The sequence below is a fragment of the Lathyrus oleraceus genome, chromosome 4 (genome assembly GCF_024323335.1).
Source record: "Lathyrus oleraceus cultivar Zhongwan6 chromosome 4, CAAS_Psat_ZW6_1.0, whole genome shotgun sequence".
Classification (NCBI taxonomy): Eukaryota; Viridiplantae; Streptophyta; class Magnoliopsida; order Fabales; family Fabaceae; genus Lathyrus; species Lathyrus oleraceus.
In genome coordinates, this window is record NC_066582.1 from 416,462,010 (window position 1) to 416,483,992 (window position 21,983).

The 21,983-nt window shown below is 31.8% G+C and overlaps 1 protein-coding gene across 1 annotated transcript; it reads left to right on the forward strand.

The window, feature by feature from the left end:
* Positions 1-17,376: 17,376 nt before the first annotated feature.
* Positions 17,377-19,396, forward strand: LOC127075783 (LOB domain-containing protein 18). Its single transcript, XM_051017252.1, has 2 exons — positions 17,377-18,103; positions 18,957-19,396. The coding sequence occupies exons 1-2, from the start codon at positions 17,762-17,764 to the stop codon at positions 19,284-19,286; spliced, it is 672 nt and encodes a 223-aa protein (XP_050873209.1). The 5' UTR covers positions 17,377-17,761; the 3' UTR covers positions 19,287-19,396.
* Positions 19,397-21,983: the final 2,587 nt, after the last annotated feature.

A 21,983-nucleotide genomic window follows, 5' to 3' on the forward strand; every position in this document is an offset into this window, starting at 1 on the left:
CAGATGTTCTTTTAGGACCGATCCATCTAATATTTTGCGGTACAAGAACCTTCATTGTGAATAACTTCTCTAAAAGAGTGACATCGTTGGTTTGGTGGGGTATGGACGACGTCAATATCTTTTGATACTCATATCTAACGGTCCTTAACGCTTTTATTGACAATGCTCTTCTAAGTTACTAGGGAAGGATCATTCCATGGCCCTCAGTCTTTCTACCTCCTTCACGGTCACAGATCAACATGGAAACTCATGTGCTCCATCAGCGGATCAAATGGGCCTTGTCTTAAGTCCCCAAGATGAGAGATTTTTACATGTCACCCCCTCACTTATACCTGGACCCCCCTTATTTTCATATAAACCAAAATTCCATTATCATTATTTACCTATTATAAAATTATAATTGTTAAAAAAAAATTTACTCTGGAAAAACTATAAATTTAAAAATCATATAGCTATAACAAAAAGTTTGGTATGAAAATCAGAATTTGGTGAAAACTTTGCATTTTTACTGAATTTAAAAAAAAACCAGTATGAGTTTTTATCGAATTTTAAATAAAATATGGTCTTTTATGAGAAAACGTTGTATTTTTACCAAACTTTTTAAAATCCGATGCAATTATACCACATATTTCCCAAAAAAATACTTGTATTTTCTGGGGAAAATGATATTGCTTACCGAATTTTTTGAAAAATTAAAGAAACAACAAAACTTTAGATTTTTTTGAAAATTTTGGTATACTAGATTTTTAGCTTAGTGAAATAAATTTGAGTGTTCAATTCATAATGATTTATTTGTTCGGTTTATATTCGGATGGTTCCTCTACAGATTTTACACAATTTTTCACCACTGATGTTGTATATTTACTTGCATGTTTTGTTTTTAACTTGTTAACAACTTAACATGCTTTGGGTATCTCTGTCATTGATATTTCATTCTTTATATGTTATAAATGACAAATATTTTCCTCACAATCTGACGTGTTAGCATGGGTACAGTCCATTGGTAAACAATATCGTATTATTATTATTATTGTTCATTCTCATACTGCAAATGGGATCAGAGGAAGAAAATATAAATTGATTATGGATTATGAGAGAGGAGGAAACTATAAAAAAAGAATTCTTATGAAGGCATTTATAGTATGAAAGTTAAATGTCCATTTATTTTGAGATATATGTCAAGTGGTAGTAGTTGGAAGGTGATGGTTAGGTACAGATTTCACAATCATAAACTAGCTACGAGTTTAGATGGTCATGACATATTGGGTTATTTAAAACATGATGAAAGACAGTTTGTGAATGTCATGACAAAATTCAATATAGCTCTCAGGTACATAATTGTTGCTTTAAAAGATAGAGATCCATAAAATCTCACGAGCGTTAAGTAGGTGCATAAGGCAAGATCTACATACAAGACAAGGCTGATATATCCATTGACTGAAATGCAACATACGCTGAGTGTAATTCATGAAGAGAATATGTACTGGACTAGAAACAGGGACGAGTAAAATGTTGTTGTTGATGTCTTTTGGACCTATCCCAATTCAACGAAGTTGCTGAAAATGTTTCATTGGGTGTTGATTTTTTATTGTACATACAAAACAAACAGGTATTACATTTCCTAAAAAATGTAACTTTTCCTTTACTTGATTTTAGGAAGTTGTTAATCAAATTTCATATTGTGTCGACCATTGACTATACATACAAATAAACATGTATTGGCTACCACTACTTGAGATTATTGATGAATGTCATGGAAGTTATATTCCCGCCCTCAATTCATTTATTGTTTGTGTTCCATATTTTAAAGAATGTTAGTCTGAAGTGTAAGGAATATGTCGAATATAATAGACAAGAACATGTTATGGATTAATGGAACAAAATCATACATTCGAATAGGGAGTTTGAGTTTGTGGAACACTTGAATCATTTTGAGATAGTATTTGTCGATATCCCTTTATTTGTCCAGTATGTGCACGAAACATGATTGACACCCTATAAAGAAATGTTTGTTTATTGTTTCATAGACACCCTTATTCATTGTGACTTTGATTGTATTATAGTATTAATTATCAAATTATAACTTCTTTTTCTATTCATGTTTTTTAGGGTTGAGTTTGCACATTGAAGATTAAAAAACATGTTGACTACTAGCAGGGGAAATTTATGCAGAAGTTGGGATGTTGTGAACACCATGTTGAAGTTATAACTAAAATTAATCAGAGTGTCATTTAAAAAAAAGTATTTCCAACATTGAGCATCGGTATAACACTCCATTTTACTTCAGATTGCACGACTTTGTTTTAAGATAGTGTATACAACACGTTGCAAATGAGTTGGAAAGGGTAAAATTCATTGGTTCTGACAATGATGCATATGGTTGCTTCATTAGAACAACATATGGGTTACCTTGTGTGTCAACTTCCATGTCTTCAAATACAAGGTAAGCATGTTCCGTTAGACCTGATTCATGTGTTTTGGATTTAGAAGAAGAGTGTGAAGAGTTAAAGAGGTATTTCAGTATATTCGATATAGTTGGTCATAGGGCAATGGAGTAAAAAGTTTGAGAACTAACACATTCATCCACAACTTCTATATATGTCCACTACTAATGAAGTACAAGCCAAATAGGGGAAATAAGAAGAGTAAAAAGAGTCAAGAGACTGATGTGCATTGTGATCCTTCGCAGTGGGAGTATGATGAGGGCTCGAAGGAAGTCAGACAACAATGAGATCATGTATAAAACAAAAAAACAAGTCAATCGGGTATCCAGTCTTTAGGAAATCTTTACATGTCTCAGTTTTCTGCTTTCTTACATGACTATATTTATGACATTGTTGATGTGTTGCCTTATGAAAATTGTGATTTTCGTGCTATTAGAGCTTTACTTGGATAAGGTGAAGAGTCCTGACCATTTAGTTCAGACGCAGTTAGATGGTGAAGTTTATCAACACCATCAATTACCTTCAAATGTATTATATGACATTGTCTCTAAAGTTAGGAATTCGTTGAGAGTAGCTAGCTTGGGTGTTCAGGATTGTGACAAATGGATGAAGATTCTTAGTATGAGTTACCATATTGCTTCTAAATACAATGTGATATTGGTCTCATTGTCCAGGGACCTTAACATCATTTTGTTCCCACTGGTGATATCTCCATATATGTCTATGAGTAGACATAAGCTTATTACACTTGGTCTTGTTAACAACAGTCATTGGGTTCGGGTGAAGTTGAAACTCAATTGTCCACTGTCTTCTATCGTTAATCGCTAGAGACATAATTATAGTAAAGGTGTGAAAGCATGGGAAACAACATATGCAAGACGTATAAGACATTGGGCAGAGTTTAAGAAGTCTATCTAATATATTTTGTATTCTTATTATTAATATTGTAGTACACTATCCACTATATGTATATATTTTATCGGGCTAATTGTGATTGTACATATATTTTTGATACAATATGTTAATATTGTCATACTATTTTGTTAAAAATGTCAAAAATATAATTTAGAAAACAAAAACATGTAAAAATTCTATTATCTATCGATTTTTAAATTTTAGAAAAAAAATTATGTATCGAATTTTTCAATATATTTGTTACCTAAGGTTACCGTAGTTTTTGAAAAATCTAGTAGTTACTAAGAGAATTTTGAAAAAAAAAATTGTCCTGCACATATTTTTTTTAAAGAAAAAAACCCATATAAATGAATCGGATATTTGAAAAATCAATTATTTCAACATACATTTTTATCGAATATTTTAGAAATATCCGATATTTCTTTATAAAGACTCATAAACTCCGATTTTTTTTAAATCCAATATAAATTCATGTCGAATCACACAAAACTAAAAGAAATCTAATATTATTTGAAAAATCTCATAACACTACATTAAAAAAAAATCAAAAATATTAAACAATGACGTAACTGGTAAAAAAGCATAGCTCTTGGAGGCAAGGTGGGGATGACTCGTAAAAACCTCCCAAGGTGACCTCTTAGGAAATGAAACCAAAGTGTATTTAAATTAGTTAAAAAGGGATTAAATCCATAATGTTAAGTTACACTAACAAGCGTTTGGGAAAACCAACGTTTGGTGAATCCCCAAAGAGAAGAAGCAAGAGAGACAAATCTGTTATATTTTAGCTAAAAGTTTAGATTGAACAGCTAAGAATTATTGCAAAATCCACTTCCATCGTTCAACTTGAAAAGGTATTAAAGAAGAGTCCAATTATTTTTCCGTTTGAAAAAATCTTTACTTTATAATTATCTACTTCACTAGTTATTGTTGCTTTCGGTCAAATATGTATTTATAATATTGGAAGTAGCTATGAAGAAGGTGCATGAACCTTAAAAACTTTAAAGTAGGGTATTTAGTTTTTGGCAGCAATCTTTTCATTTTATGAATAAAAGTTAAATATAATATAAAAGACAGTAGCATAATAGAAGTATAATTTAAAGACTAACAATGTAAATTAAATATACCATAAAGGAACAATTATAATATATATATATACTCTATCCAATTAAATTCATAATTCATTGGCAAAAGAAAGGAAGATATCTCATGAGTGAAAATGGCTTTTGCATACAATAGAAGCATAGCTCCTAGAGATCACACCAAAAGGGGGGAAAGGGGTCATAACATAATTAATAGAAAGCTAGAGCCACTAGATTTATAGATACTTTGACTAGAAAGAATTATGAAAGTATAAAAAGTGATTCTTTGATGTCATTCTATTGATTTGGTCCATGCCATTTCTTTGACCTTGTAATTAGCTACATAAATTATTATACTTAAGCAGCTTATTTGCCGCTTGTTCAGGTGACATCCTTTGGTTCAAGACACAATTATTCAAACTGAAATTCTTGTAAGTAATCATAATTGAATAATTTTGTTCATCATCCCAAGGTGTTGACCGCACGGTTGGAGGGAACTAGTAGGGTCATGAATTAGAATAGATTATCACCTTTTGCTGTCAATAGAAGCATAGGCAAGCCTAATCACAAGACACTACTCAGACAACTTTGCTGCGGTTCTTGTATTGTAGTACTAGCATAGTAGTATGATTCAACTTTCAAGTGTATCTTTTTCTTTTCATTCTTTGTTTTCAAATTATTTTAGGACAATGATGCTTGAACTACCCGTGTGACAATAAGTGTGGAGATAAGCTGTTTAGTATTGGTTACTTTTTATTTATTTATTTATTTATTATTTGCTTAGTTGAGTAACACACAGTATAATATACATTGAGAAAATTCATTAATCGATATATTTATTTAGTTCTCATACAATATAAATGTTTAAAGGTATCGTTATATACACATGTTCAACTAACAAAATACAACTATGGTATATGTTATACAATAAAGTCTAAAAATAAAACTAAGACTTAGGTGCAATCTCTTTATTGCACTCAATCAGCGGAAGACAACAGCAGTTAGAAACCTTCGAAATATTAACAGACCACTCATCTTGAATTTAACATGTAAGGAATATCTGAAAAATAACAACGATAATGGAATGAGATAATAATCTTAATGAGTTTCCCTATTCTATGGGTCCACTTGATTTTACAGGGTTCTCTAATCGATTCTTAACTCAAGTCTTCATCTTGTTACTAGTGTATCACTCACACCACACAACCATGACTCAAGTATCTAGGGAATATTCGCAATGTATGGCAACATGTCACTTGAAGTCCCATAACTCAATAAATCACTATTTGAATTCACGAAACATCGATCCTCAACCGGGCCTACGTCTAGCTCTAGCTCGGTTCATGCATGCTCGAATCACATGTTTCATACAAAGCATATTGATTCGTTAATCAAAGGACTACTTGTTCACGATACTCACCGGGGTATCTTTTGCGTCCAAGCATCATCACTTAAGTCATTTCACAACCTAAGTTATCTTTCTAAGTCATTAGTCAAGTTATACTCCTAGGTTTCCTAATTCATTATCATAGACTTTTAATCATGTTATAACACCATGTTTTCAATTCACCATCTACTAGAGCATGTTTTCAATTCACCATCTACTAAAGCATGTTTTCAATTCACCATCTACTAGAGCATTGAAATAGATTTCCAACGCATTCGACCACGTCTTATTGCGAATTACGAAACTCAAATTACATCACAAATAGTGCAGAAGGGAAAATGTAAATTTGTCAACCGCGATATGCGCCAGTAAGTGGGGCTATGCACCACCAGTGTTGGGGGATGCACTTGCAGCGTGATTGTAGCCCAAGGAAATATAAATTTAGGCTTGTACCGAGCGTAGCAGAATTTCAACTTCCAAAACACCCCGAAACACAATTTTGATCCTAAATATCATGATTTTTACACCCAAAGCATCAATAAAGATGTAGAACAATAAGAGCAACAAAAACAACAAATTTTTCCTTCATATATTCTCATAACATCAATTATTAGCAACAATAACATGGCATTAAGAATCAAGAACATCATTAACACAACCTCAACTTCATGGTGTTCTCAACAACAACATAACAAGGATCATGCTTAAAAGAAAATCATGATTACAACATATCATGTCATCATGAAATTAACAACAATAAAACAAAATATGATCATAATTATCTACCAACCATTAATTTCACCATCAAGCAAAAGATCATAAAATCCTAACTCCCTTTTTATGAATTTCTTCCCCCCAAAACTAATCTATTTAGGAACTCACCTTAGAGATGGAGATGATGATGAAATTGAGATAGATTTGATGATGATGACGATGATGATTCCATGAACTTTCCTCTTATTATTCCTTAAATTTATTCTTTTTTCTCTCTTTGTCTTCTTCTCTTATGTTCTCTTCTTTTCCTTTTTCTGGTTTTCTCTCTTTTTTTTCTTTCCACCACACACATATACATATATTTAATATAATAAATAAAAAGAAAGAAAATATCTCAATTGATATTTTGCCTTCTAGTACCAATTAATCAATTAATAATGTTACCAAAAATATCATTTCTTGTACTTATTAATAATGGTCAATCTCTTTGAGTAAGAATTAGTCTCTCCCGAGTCCAGTGGTTACTCTATTTTTCCTAACTGACAATAATTAGAGCACATAAGAGCTCAATCTGTCTCAACTGACAACAAATGGAGTACTTAGAAACTCAGTTGGTCTCAACTGACAATCAATTAAGCATTTAAGGGAATATGAGATATTACACTCCCCCTTTTAAATTGAAATTTGCCCCCGAATTTCTTCCACTCAAAGAAAGAAACACTTCTTGCATCACCATCTTAGGTCAACACTTAACTTTTCTTTAGTTTAATCCTTTGACATACTCAATCTTCCAACTTGTCTTCCCTGGAAAATTTCCTTCTTTCATGAACTCTCGAAATTTCCCGGTCTTAACCATATTCTCATTCCAAAATTTAAGTAACTTCTAAGCTTAATCCCACTTGATACACCTGACATACCGCTCTGAATCACTTGATCACTGGCCTTCCTAGAGTCCCCAACTTCTCCTTATGACACAGAGTTAACAGAAACCATAACCATGACATCTTATTCTTATTGGATAGTCAATACACTTAAAACTTCATGAGATAATTTACTGATTCCTTGACTACACACAATACTAACAACTCTTCTCCCATAAATCCTTCAACACTTATAACAAGTCTTATAATCCATATTTTGATATCTTTATCATGTTCACTTGATATGATACTATAACATTATGAGCGTATACACCTGATGCTTCACTTCTCTCGTACCATTCCAATAAGGTAGCACACTTGGCACAATAGTTTCTTACTTCATTCCTACAAGTAGTTATCTTTTTGATCCTCCATGAAACTACATTGTTCCCTTCCATTTATAACTCTCTATTCATTAGCTCATGGGTCCTTATAGTATATCCATATTTTCCTTTGATCACCTGTTTCCCAAAACAATTTTAGAAGCTTATCACATCCACCGATAGAACACTTTTCTGGTCGACATAAGATGGAGAATTGGAACTAATACTTCGTTCTTGTTTCCATAATCCATTCTAAGTTATTCATGGAGTTTTGACTCACTCATGGGTTCTGACTCATTCTAAGTTCTTCATGAAGTTAATTAATTTAATGTGTAGTTAATGGATAAATAATGTCTTCAAGACTTACTTTTATGTTCTATAGCTGTTACAGGTGAGTAAACGAACGATTTCGGTCGGTGACGAACCAAAAATCTCGATCTGATTGTAACCACGGTTATATAACTTAGGCCTATTTCTGTCCATTTATGCTTTTGGTTTTTTAGGTGACGGTTTTGACGGTTGACGGTTTTTACGGGTGGTTTATTTCGGGTTTGTCACTGAATGTCATCTCTTTTTATCTTCTACAACAAATCTAACAAATCTATTGGGTTTTTAGGGTTTAATTCGACCATTGTATTTACCTCAGATATCGACATGGAAATTCACTTGTTATTTTGTTGCTTTATGTAGATGATATCCTCATAGCAAGCAATAATATTGAGAATCTTATTAAGGTGAAAGCTAAACTTGATAAGGAGTTCGACATGAAGGATCTGGGAGCTGCCTCCAGGATTTTTGGGATTGGCATCTAGAGAGATAGAAACCAATTGAGATTATGCTTATCTCAAGAGATATACCAGAAGAAGATTCTCGATAATTTTGGTATGTCGAATTCAAAGCCTGTTATAACACCGACTAATTCTCAGTTCAAGCTAAGTGCGACTCAAAGTCCTAGTACTAAAGTCGAAAGAGCCTGTATAAATAACATCTCATATGCTAGTATAGTAGATTTTTTTATGTATTATATGATTTGTACGAGGCCATACATAATGTACAGAGTGAAGTAGATTCTAAGGTACATAAATGGGTCTCTAAGCAGAGTCTTGATTTATGGTGGAGCCTGTGGTGATGATAGCAAAGTCGAAATTTAAGGATTTTCGACTCTGATTATACAGGTTGAACGGATTCCAAAAAATATATTTATGGATATGTGTTCACTATGTTTGGAACAACAATCAGTTGGAAAGAAACACTTCAGAAGGTTGATGCCTTATCAACCACTGAAGTGGAGTATATTACCCTTACTAAAGCTATGAAATAAGTGTTATAGCTTAAAGGTTTTTCTATGGAGCTGAAACTTCAAGGTCATATTATCACGATTAAATGTGACAGTCAAAGTGCAATATACATGTCGAAGAGTTTAGCCTACCATGAGAAAACCAAGCACATCGATGTGAGGCTACATTTTGTTAGAGAGATAATCAAGTGTGGGGAAGTCCAAGTGTTGAAGGTTTCGATTGATGACAATGTTGTTGATATGATTATCAAGACATTGTCGAGTAACAAGTTCTTCCTCTGTATGCAGTTGATAAAGTTGCATGATGAAAGCTAGTTTGTTCCCTTATTAGTGTAGAGTTTGTTCCAAGGTGGATAATTGTGGTATTTGGACCGAACTCTATCCTCGACAAGGTTAGCTTTATGGTTCAACATCAGTCAAAGATGTGCATGTTGTAGTCAAAGTTTGTTCTTGGACGCAGTTATATGTGTTAGGTTGTTGTTTAAGTTAACATGTTGAATTGGACCAGTTTTTTGGGCCAATTGTTTAGTATCTTAGTTGAAAGCTAGGGTTTATTTTTCTTATAAATAAGATACTAGTTACCTCTTCTCCTTCAATCCCTGATAATCGTAATCAGATGGAGAAAGTGGTGTGGTTGAGATTCAATTTTAAACATTGTTCCCTAATGTGTAATTGAATCAAGAATCTGATTTTAAACCACTTTGATTGTTTTTTCTCTTCTCTTCTCTCTTTTCTCTTACATTATGATTTTATTGTTAATCAAAAAATTGATCATACTCTGTTTTATAAGCATCACTTTCACAATAAATTCAAACACTTTTTTATTTTAAGTTGTAATCTCAACAAATGGCTAAGTTATAGTATCTATCTTTAAGAAGAGAAAGATACTTTGTTCATTCATATTATTTGATTGGCGAATAATCTAATGAATTATATGTTGGACAAGAACATGCCTTGGTGATTATAATATATTTAGTTTTAGTGATAAATCCATCAAGTTTAAAGGGCCTAGACATAGTCACAAAGTTGTGGTGGCGAGCCTGGATAATTTCCTTGTGTCGCTCCCTTTCCCTTACATATCTACTTTAAGTATTTACTTTGAGCTATATCATTTCATCAAGTTCTAAAAAGGAAAGGTTTTAAAGACTCGTAATTCAAACTCCATTTTTTTCATTTTCAGTTGGCATCAGAGTTATGGTTTCTTATTTGTGGACTTAAAAGTGTTAGAGTAAAGATTATTTCGAGAAAAATATGCCTCAATTATGTAGATCTTGAGGATATGGTAGAAGATGGGTACATAACTCATGTGAATGAAACTGGTATTGCATTGACAAGAAAAGAAATAAGAGCTCAAGAAAATAAATATTTTGCCTCAAATCAAGAAGCTACCTCATGAATGTTTGAAAATACTTGATAAAATTCCTAACATGGGAAACTGTCTTTGTATCAACTATGAAGGTAACAAACAAGTAAGAGAATCAAGAACCAACTTTCTATTTAGCCAGTATGAGTTATTTTAAATGGAATAATATGAAGACATATAATTCATATTTTCAAGATTCCAAACCTAGGCTTGGGACTTAAGGTTCTTGATGTTTATCCCACAATTCTAAGGCTCTCAAAGTCACTTCCATTCAAGAGGAAAAGGACGTCAACAAGTTATTTCGAGAATAACTCATTAGCTCAATCTATATTAATCATGACATAAGATAGAATTAAAATGAGACCCTGAAGGAATCCCAAGTGTATCACCCTTAAGTATAAAGACAAAGAATGTCCAAGCTAAAGAGACAAAGAAAGAAGAACTAAAAGATTAAAGTGAAACATCATAGTACTCTTACCTATAAAGTTTAACCACCCAAAGAATGACTTCAAGTACTCCAATGATTTCAGAGAGAAGAAAGAAGGTGCAACTAATAAGATCATCCTCTATAAATGAATTTCCTAAGATTGAGAAAGAGAATCCTACAAAGAATGGTTTCAATGTCAAAAATAAAGATCTCAGGGAAACATTAGAGGATTTAAATGGTTCCTATGATAAAGATGAAGAACATGCAAATGCATCTCTCATGGAAAACACATTGTGTCGTCTTGAACTAAATGATTCATTAGACACTAACAATGATAATGAAGTATTATCTCCAATATCATGTGATGAATTAGTTTTTTCATTAAATTAATTATTGAGAAAATTTTAATGGATGTCTAAGAAATATATGAACGTGAAAAATGTTTGTGATATATCATAAGAGCATCCCAACCCATTGGAAAAGAATTATGAAACTTTAAAATTTAAAATTTAATGTTTTACATAAATGATGTTTCCAAACCTTGTAGAATGAGAGAGTATAAGTCCTTTCTATAAACATATTGAGGATAAAACCATCTTTCATAGTCTATGGAGTTAGTAGGAACAACAAGTGATGCATTGGATTTGTAATTTATTAGCAAGGTTGTTATTTCACGGTTTTGAAAACTAGCCATAAAAGAAATCATTGTGTCGAGTCGCGGACTAGATCGCTCTCTTTAAGACATTTTGTGACACTGTCCAAAATTATGCAAAGCAGTCGAACTACCGCTCCGCCTCCAGGATAAAACAGCTCAGTTGTATATTGTACGATTACTACTTGCACAGTAGATAATCGGTCTAGAAATACACCATCTAATGGTACAAAGACCATTCAAATATGGTATAAATACAACTCATAATATCTAGCATAACGACCGATAGTAATAATTTTCCAAACCAAGAGAAATTGCAATAATTCTTCAAAGAGAATTCCATAATGGTCATTTGACCACTCAAAATGATTTCTCAAACAAAGAGAAATTCAAATAATTCTCTAAAGAGAATTCAAAAGTTATACTTGATAATTTCTCAACTTAAACGAGAAGAAACTGCCATAATTCTCTAAAGAGAATTCAAGAAATTACTTAGAAAATTCAACGAGTAGAAAGAAAATGGGAGAAGTTGGCGCTTCGACAATTCGAAAGATGCAGAGTTATGAGAGTGAGGAAGGAAAAACTCAACAAATGGAGTTTTTGGTGTGTTTTGAAATGAAACTAGGAATTTTCTTATACAATGAAGTGAGATAACTAAGATATCTCACATAAGTAATGTATGCTGAATGAGTTTTTTCAACTAACACATAATGTGAGACTTAAGGAACTTTTTCAAATTCATCTCCCTATATTGAAATATTGACATACAACAATTTTTAAAATGTACATGTTTCAAGTGTGCTTTGTTCTTATAGTATTAAGGGAGGTCACAACCATAAACTTCCTAAGACTAATGCAAGAGGATCCAAGAAAGTTTAGATACCAAAGAGTCAAATCATTTATATTGCATATCTGCTTGGTAATAAATTGTAAGCATCAATCGTAGTATTTGGGCGGTGACTACTCACATAACATGACATGAGAAATGTGTATGTTCTAAATCCTATAATTGAAGGGTCGATGGAAAATGGAAAATGGTTTTGGAGAAAACCAGAAAGATAAGATCATAAGGTCTGGTACAATGGGTAATAGTTTTCTTTTCGGCTCTAATGTAGTCTTCAATCAAATATAATCTAAGGCTATTAGTAAAAATGACGGTTTCATAATGTTTATTGGTAAAAGGATAAAAAAATTCTATAATTAACTTTCTGATTTAGAAAAAGAAGAGGTGAAATATCTTATGTCGATGACCGAAGTACAATAGGTGTGACATAGAAGACTAATGCATTCTATCTTGAGATTAATCTCAAAACTTATAAAGTTTAATCTGGTAAGAGATTACCTAATCGTAAATAGTGATCAAACATTCTTTATGAGGCATATCAAAAAGGAAAACATATTAAAATTTATTTTTCGTATAAAATTATTGTTTTTGTTTCTAGATCGCTAGAACTTTTATACATGGATTTCTTGGGTAATTTAAAGTAGCCTTTGTTAATTGTAAAAAATATGGATTATTCATTCTTGAACATGGGATAAGTTCCTTAAACATTGGATGGATCCCTTTAATGTTTTCTATCTTATGTAACTAAGTGCAAAATTATAAAGGTCTTAGTGTCGTGACATTAATAATTGATTATTGTAATGAATTTGAAAATAAATCTTTTGAAAGATTTTGTGAAAGAAAATAGAATTTCTCATTATTTTTTTCACCTAAAAATTCACAATAAAATATAGATTTGTAAAAAAGGAAAATAAATCTTTATAAGATATAATAAAAGGCATGATCCATGAAAAGAAAATGTTACAAAATATTTTTGGATAGAAGTCGTAAACATTGCATGTTATTTCAAAGTGAAATCTATATACAATCTATTTTAAATAAGAATCCAAATAAATTATGGAATTAAATAAAATGAAATATTTATTATTTGTATCATAGGTTCAGTTACACTCTCATCTTCATCTAGTTCTCGTGATAACTTCTCAAATTAAATAGGAGAATATGATAAGAAATTGACCCAAACTTAACATCATATATTTCTTTGTCAAATTTCAAGTCAAAGACTCTGCACCACCACCCTTTGCACCACTATCTAGTCAAATTATTCAACTTGGGTGACTCTCTTACTAGTCACCAACTACGCGTATATCATTTTTTGTTAGACAGATTATTTTTAAGCATATACTTGTGTGGGTATATTATTTTAACGGTATACTCGGGCGGGTATATTAATTTAGTTTTAGCCAGTCTATTTTAAATTTGTTTTGCGTGGCTAATGTACCTACAAATACCACCCCTCATTGTAATTGAAATAATACTCAACACAATACAACATTCAATAAACTCTTTTCCCTCAATCTCTCTCTAATTTTCTCTCAATTTATCATCTTTTGCAAAGTAACTTCTGATACATGTTAGCCAACAAATTGGTATCAAGAGCATTTGTTTGGTCCTTAATCTTTAGCCATGGTGAATGGAAGCACGACCTCTAATCAATTCTCGCCAACCTACCAGTTTTCAAGGGAGAAAACTATGATAGATGGTTCGCACAAATGAAAGCCATATTCAGATTTCAAGATGTGCTTGAAATCGTGAATGGTGGTTTCTTGACAATATAGGCAAATGCTACTTAGGCACAAGGGTTTTCTCATCGTGAAATTAGCAAGAAAGATGGGAAAGACTTATTTTTATCCATCAGTGTGTGGATTCGAACATCTTTGAGAAGATTATCGAACAAGAAACGGCAAGGAGGCTTAGGATACTCTCAAGAAGCTATATGGAGGAGATGAAAAGTTAAATAAAGTGAATCTTAAATCATTTAGGAAGCAATATAAAAACTTGCAGATGAAAGATCACTACTAAGGAAAACACATATCACAACAGTTGGAAAAGAGATACCACCATGATGAACCAACCGTTGTGAGGTAAGGTCTGATTATATGTACGATACTTTACACCACGGTTGTGCGACCGTGATTATAAGTTATGCAACACGCTACCTACCACAATAGTTACTTTAAACAACTATTGTGATATTCTATAATGCATAATATTTAACAATTGTTGGTATAAGCAACCGTTGTGATATATACAACTGGGTTTATTGTAAATTATGTGAAATGCTTATGTAGACAATGCTCACTAAACATATAACATTTTAATCTGATATAGAACATTAAAATATGAGAAATTAAGTTATATTAGAATAACAAGTTCACGTTCAATACTTGACAATAGTTCTTCAACTCCTTATCTCTATTTTTTTTAATAGTTAGAACTTTTTTTTAATGATTGTAGATCTTCAACCGCCCCTTCCTACACCTCTAGTTCCCTTTTCAAAATATTATTTACTTTGTAAACAAAATTAGAGGTGGAGAGAGGGGCGATTGAAGACCTACAATCACTAAATAAAGTTCTAACAGTTAAAGAACCATATGCAAATAGAAAACTAAAGAATTATTGTCAAGAATTTAATGTGTACTTGTTTTCTAATATAACTTTATCTATCATATTATAATTTACTAATGAAATCTGAAAAGTTATATATTCGGTAAGGGATTGAAAACACACTCAAACCACATAATATATAATAAATTTATCTCTTAAACAAACATTAATAACAACATTCATTAACAACATTCATTAAGAAAAACCATAAACAACATACACGATACAACAAACATATCGACTCATAGAATGTTTAAGAAACTTACATGTCCCATAATGGCATCCACAATGAAATAAGGATGAAGATGAAGTTAGAGTTGCAAACCTGTGTCTATTTTGAATGGATGTCATTTTGGGTCTTTTACACAAGTTTGCAACGCTCACTTTAGCTTCGTCCTTGTTATTGAAACAAGCATCCCTGCCTATAGAATGAAACAAGTAGAAAGTTCAAACATGATGAAACATGAACAACAATAGATAAATAGTTTTTGAAACATAAACTATAGCGAGGACGATCTTGCAAAGTAGCAATTTGATAAGATTTTATAAAAGAAATGAAATCTTCGAAGAAGACAAGTTGGCTGGATAAGATTGGGGTTTCAATATGAGAGAGACGAGTGACATATATGTTAGGGTTTAGTTTTGAGAGAGATGGTTGAAAGAGATGTTAGGATTTTTTCTAGAGAGACTGTTGTAATGAACTTAAAAGAGAGATGATTTCGGTTATATATAAATAAGTAACGTATTTCACCACGGTTGACAATATGAACCATGATGAAATGATTGAAACTTACACATCGGTTGATTATAAAAACCGTGGTGATATACAAGGTCAAATGAAAAATTGTTGGTGCTGGGATTCGACCCAAAAAAGAAATATTACAACGGTTAACATGAAGACCGTTGTAAAATTGGTGTTACGAAAGGTCTATTTTGTAATAGTGGATGATGAAACCATTGCTGAGTTCTTCTCAAAGATGGTGGCTTTGATAACTCAGATCAAGTCATGTGAAGAAAAGACCTCTGAATTGCATAAGGTAAAGAAGGTAGGGAGGACTCTTCTAGTCAAGTTGAATCACATTGTGGTGTCAATTGAAGAATCTAAAGACTTGTCAGAGATGAATCTTGAAGAATTGCAAGCACCACTTGAGGCACATGAGATGAGGCTGAAGCAAAGATATTCATAAAAGGTATCTTAATTGACATTTCAAGCAAAGTTCTTCAAGAAGATTAAATAAAATTCCTCAAGCAACAACAAAGTGAAAGAAAAATGGAAGAAAATATTGAATGATAATGGTGATGTTGTTAAGACTTCAAGAAGCCAAGGTGAAACTAGCAAGAATGGTGTAAATCAAAATCAGAAAGTCAAGAAGAAGGTTCACGTGAAAAAGGTTTCATCCAAACACACTCTAAGAGTGTATTTGGATGAAGCATTTTAGTGAGGGAAAGTAATGTTGTGAGAAAATTTAAAATGACTTGTTCAAAATTCATTGTTTGGATAAAAAAATATGGAGAGTTGTTAAAATGATGTAAATTTATGAAATATTTTATTCAAGTTAAATTTAAGAAATTTCAAATGACACCAAAAAGTAAAGAATTTAAAATTATTTGTATTAATTTTTCAAAGTTTACAAGATGGTCCTCATATTTTATGAAAATTTAAAATTTACCTGAAAATTTTTCAAAATTGCAAATAAGTCCTCAATAATTTTAAAATTTTCATAAATCATAAATTTGTCCCTATTTTTTATATTTTAAATTTGACTCAAAAATTTTAAAATTTATGAAATGACCTACAAAAATTTAACAATGAATCATTTTAAAATTCTATCCAAAAATAAATAAAAAATAAATTTCAATTAACTTACGATTTTGAATTTCTTAAAAATTATCGATTAGCTCATCTAAATACACTCTAAGAACTTTAGTTGATGACTTTATGAAATCGTGTTAGACTTACTTGCTATACAAGTTAATTATTTAATTTAAAAAAAAAATATATTCTTTATGTATCTCTCTCATCAAATTGTCATTTCCCCATTTTGTCACTTAACCCTTATACTTATCTCACAACTCATAATTATACAAAAAAAATTCACTTAAACAACAAAACAACCGTGGGGGTTAACATGATTTTTCTACCACATCTCATAATAATTCATTGGCAAACCGTTTTGGAAGTTTGTAGTAAATAATATGAAAATAAAAAACAACAAAACCGCGTCATTTTCAACTCTTTCTGTGATTGAATTGAAAGAAACTATAGTTAACGTCTTTTATCCTCCACGCAGCTTAAAACACGCAGTGACAAATATAGATACACCCCTCCACACGTTTTCACACCCCCTCATTTTTCTTCTTACTCTACAACAAACAAAAACCTCTTTCAAGCTTTACATCATCACCTTTTTTTAGCTCCAAATCAAAATCCTCTTTCTTTCCCATACTTGTTTTGAGATTTTAGAAGAGTTGTTTCATGTTTGCTTCACGCAAAAACCTAACTATTATTGAGGTTAAGCCTTTGCTTCATCTCGTGGCTTTAAAGCTTTCTTCTAACCTTTTTTAAACCCTTCACTTAAATATATATTAACCCACCAAACCTTTATATTCATACATAATCACTCTCTTATTCTTCTCCTTCTCCTTCTCTTTTCTCTTTCTTCTTTCTCTCTCTCTCTTCCTCATTTTCATTGCTATGTATGAATCTCATAAACCCTACTTGCCCTAGCTTTGCCCTAGCTAATTAATCATAAGAAAAAAAATAGTGCTAAGTGATACAATTTTCAAAAATGAGTATAAACTCTAGTTGCAGCGGTAGCGGTGGTGGTTGTAGTGGTGGTGGAAGTGGTGGAAATGGTGGTGTTTGTGGTCCTTGCGGTGCGTGCAAGTTTTTGAGGAGGAAGTGTATTCCGGGTTGTATCTTTGCGCCTTACTTCGATTCGGAGCACGGCGCTTCACATTTCGCGGCCGTTCATAAGGTTTTTGGTGCTAGCAATGTTTCGAAGCTGTTGCAAAATGTTCCGGTGCACAAACGTTTTGATGCAGTTATCACCATTTGTTATGAAGCTCAAGCAAGGTTGAGAGATCCTGTTTATGGTTGTGTTGCTCATATCTTTACCCTTCAGCAACAGGTAATTAGAAGCAATTAATTATAAAATAAATTCAACTTATGAATGCAAGACGTATAAATCTATTTTAGATTTGTACCCTCAATTATGTCTAAACTTTGTGTTTTTGCATGATAACTCCTAATTACATGTAAGCTACTAGTGGTGTTGTTTATGTCTTAGAAAATAGGAACAAAAGTGGAGGTTGAGTCTTATGGGGAAAGAGGAAAACAAACTAGTATAGGTCATGTAAAGAGCCATAGAACAAAAGGGACAGTTTCTATGCATTTTTACTGAATTCCATGAAGCTTAATTGTTAACAAGTGATGTGGTCGGTGGTAACATTTTTGGTCTTAGTTTTTGCTGGTTTTAGGGGAAATGGTCGGTTAGTTTCTTGGGTTATGGAATTTTTTTATAGGTGTAGTTTATGCACGTTTTTTCTGTCCCTATATAGAACAACCTTAATTTAATCACTATAGTAATCACACACATCTTCTTTAAATTATGGACTTTCTTTTTTCTTTTCATATCATTTTTGGTTATATTTGATCTACTTTAAATTTTCATGTAATATTAAATATTATTTCAACTATTTTTCCTCTAATTAATACTCTTTGTATCACTTTCAATTTAATATATTTTATTTTTAACTTATGATAATTTTTAATCTATTACTGTAATATTTAATAAAAATATTTTAGTAAAAATATTTTTTTATTTCATTTATATTTCTTCAATTTATATAAAAAAAAATTGAAAGGATTACCTTAGCCTTCTTAATATATGTTGACTGCATTGTTCAATATTAAAAAAGTTCATACTTTTCAATTTTCATGTTGACATAAAATGACCTATATATTTCTTGTTTGTTCCACAGGTGATGAGTTTACAAGCAGAACTCTCCTACTTACAAGGTCACCTAGCTACATATGAAGTCCCTCAACCACCAACACCTTCTCCACCACAAGCATTTCCAATGGTCTCTTCTTCATCCATTCCACCCACATATGACTTGTCTTCACTCTTTGATCCTATGGCACAAACTTCTGCATGGGCCATGCATCAAAGGCCTAATGAGCCTCGTCAATATTTGGGTAGTGGCACATCAACACCAAGTAGCAATAATGGTGGGGATCTTCAAGTATTGGCAAGAGAGCTTTTGCATAGATATGGATCTGCTCCATCCTCTCGTTCTCTTTCCAAATGACCAATCTTTGATTTAATCAACTAAACTAATCTTTGTTTTTAGTTGATATATTGATACTAGGAAGGATCTTGATTTTTCAGTGTTTGATATTGAGAAAGTAATTATATTCATGGTTCCTTGTATCTTTTTATATATACAAATATGGATCTTTATTTAAGTAACTATTTATTTTCCCCATTGCTTACGAGGAAAAGAAATCAGGGTTGAACAAAAGTTGATTTAAATAACAATGATCTCTGGTTTTGATAATAATATACACTACTATATAAAGATTTTTATTTTGGTTTGGTGAGCGAAATAACAAATGAGCGAAATAAAAAGGAAATCTTCTAGTTAATGTTTACATTGATATCCTCTAGTCAATGTCAAGTGAATTGTCATATTCTTCTAGTAAATTTAACTCTACAAAGTCAGGTTGTCGATCCTCTACTTAGAAGATCAAATTGGTATTCTTTAATAACTTTATCGTCTTGATCAATTAGAAAAGATTTAGAAGATTATTATCTAAAGAATAACTTTAATATTTTTATCTCAACGTAATGAATTCAAATTTGAGAGATAACTAGTAATAGTATAATTGACACAACGATACAAATTGTGTGCTACATGTGAGATTTTTGGGTCACATATGTAAGTTTATTGTGTAGCCAAAATAGAAATATTGAAAACTAAATAGTAACCCTAAGGAAGTTACTTATATGGGTTATTGTCCTCATTTGTAAAGTAACGATTCATGAGGTTTATTTGGATTTCTCTCTTCATCCTCATTAGAAGAGAATCAAGAAACCCTAGTCATTGATATTACTGTCCAAAGACTCGATATTGATAGTGCACTAGGTATCTTGAGATAGATTATACCATTATTTGAACATATTAATGATTTAGTTTTTCTTTCATGTGAGTATATTTATAGTGTGTATTTTGTTCTATTTTCAGTTAGAATTGCTTCGATATCTGCTAATCTAACTTCGGTTCCAGTTCTTAATGGGGAAATTTTTAAGGGCTGCAAAGAAAACATATAAATTGTTCTTGACTGCATGGATCTTGACCTCACATTAAGGAAAGAGCATACACCTTCTCATGCAGAATCTAGTACCTCTGAACAGAGAAAAGATTATGAGAAATATGATTGCTCTAATCGCATGAGCCTCGTGATCATTAAGCACGACATTTTTGAGGTCTTTAGGGGTACTATCTCAGAAGAGATAATAAATGCCTAAAATTTCCTTGCTGAAATTGAAAAGCACTTTGCAAAAAGCAATAAGGAGGAAACAAGTACTCTTCTTTAGAATTATATTTCCATAAAGTATCAAGGAAAATGAAATATAAGTGAATATATTAGGGGCATGTCAAACATCATTTCAAAAATAAATAAACTAAAGCCTGAGTTGTTGGAATATTTACTTGTTCATTTGGTATTACTTTACCTTCCTTCATAGTTCAGTCGGTTTAAGATATCTTATAATTGTCAAAAGGAGAAATGGCCTATTAATGAGCTCATTTTATTTTATGTGAAAGAAGAGGAAAGGTTGAAAAAGATAAGACAAAAAATTCTCATTTTGTTGGCACCTCTAAAGATAAGGAAAAGATAAAGAAAACTAATGAGCCCAAGAATGAAGTTGCAAATGTTCCAGCACAAAAGAAAAAAAAATAGGTTGGTAATTGTTTCTTTTGCAAAATGTCTGGACATGTGGATAATAAATGTCCTAAATATCATGCTTGGCGTGCAAGGAAAGGAACATTTCATGCTTTGGTCTGTTACGGGATCAATTTAGCTTAAGTATCTACAAACACTTGATGGTTAGACTTTGGTGCAACTACTAACATTAGTGTATCAATTCGGGGTTTCCTGAACTACCAGAAGCCAAATGACATTGAAAGATATATCTATGTTGGAGATGACAAGTCGGTAGAGGTGGAAGATATATGACATTTTATATTATTATTGTGTGCTGGATTTTATTTGGATTTAAAAGACAATTTTGTGGTACCGACGTTTAGACAAAATTTAATTTCAGTTTGTTATTTGGACAAATCAGATTATTTATGTTCATTTGGAAAAAATATTTTCGAGTTCTCTTTTAATTCATATATTGTTGGAACTAGTTCACATATGGGTCATGATAATCGATATTTGTTAGACACAATAGCTACCTATAGTGAATCCTTAAATGTGGAATTATGTGGTACTATGCGTAAAATCGATAATAATAATTCTGGAGCATTATGGTACAAGCTCCTAGGTCACATCTCTAAAAATAGAATTGAATGACTAGTATCAGATGAAATTTTGGATTCCATTGACTTCACAAAGTTTGATATTTGTGTTGAGTGCGTTAAAAGTAAACATACCAAAACAAAGAAATTTGTTTCCTATTGAGCTATAGATGTCTTAGAATTGATACGTACGAACATTTGTGGACCATTTCCCACACCTTCTTAGAATGGTCAACAATAATTTATATCATTCATAGATGATTACTCTAGATATGCATACATATTTTTTATACATAAAAAATTCTCAATCATTGGATGTATTCATATCATTTAAGGATGAAGTTGAGAATCAACTCAGTAAAAGAATTAAAAGTGTCAAATCTGACCGAGGCGGTGAATATTATCGAAGATATAACGGTTCAGGTGAATAACGGTTGTGGCCTTTTGCCAAATACCTAAAGGAATGTGGAATTCCCACAG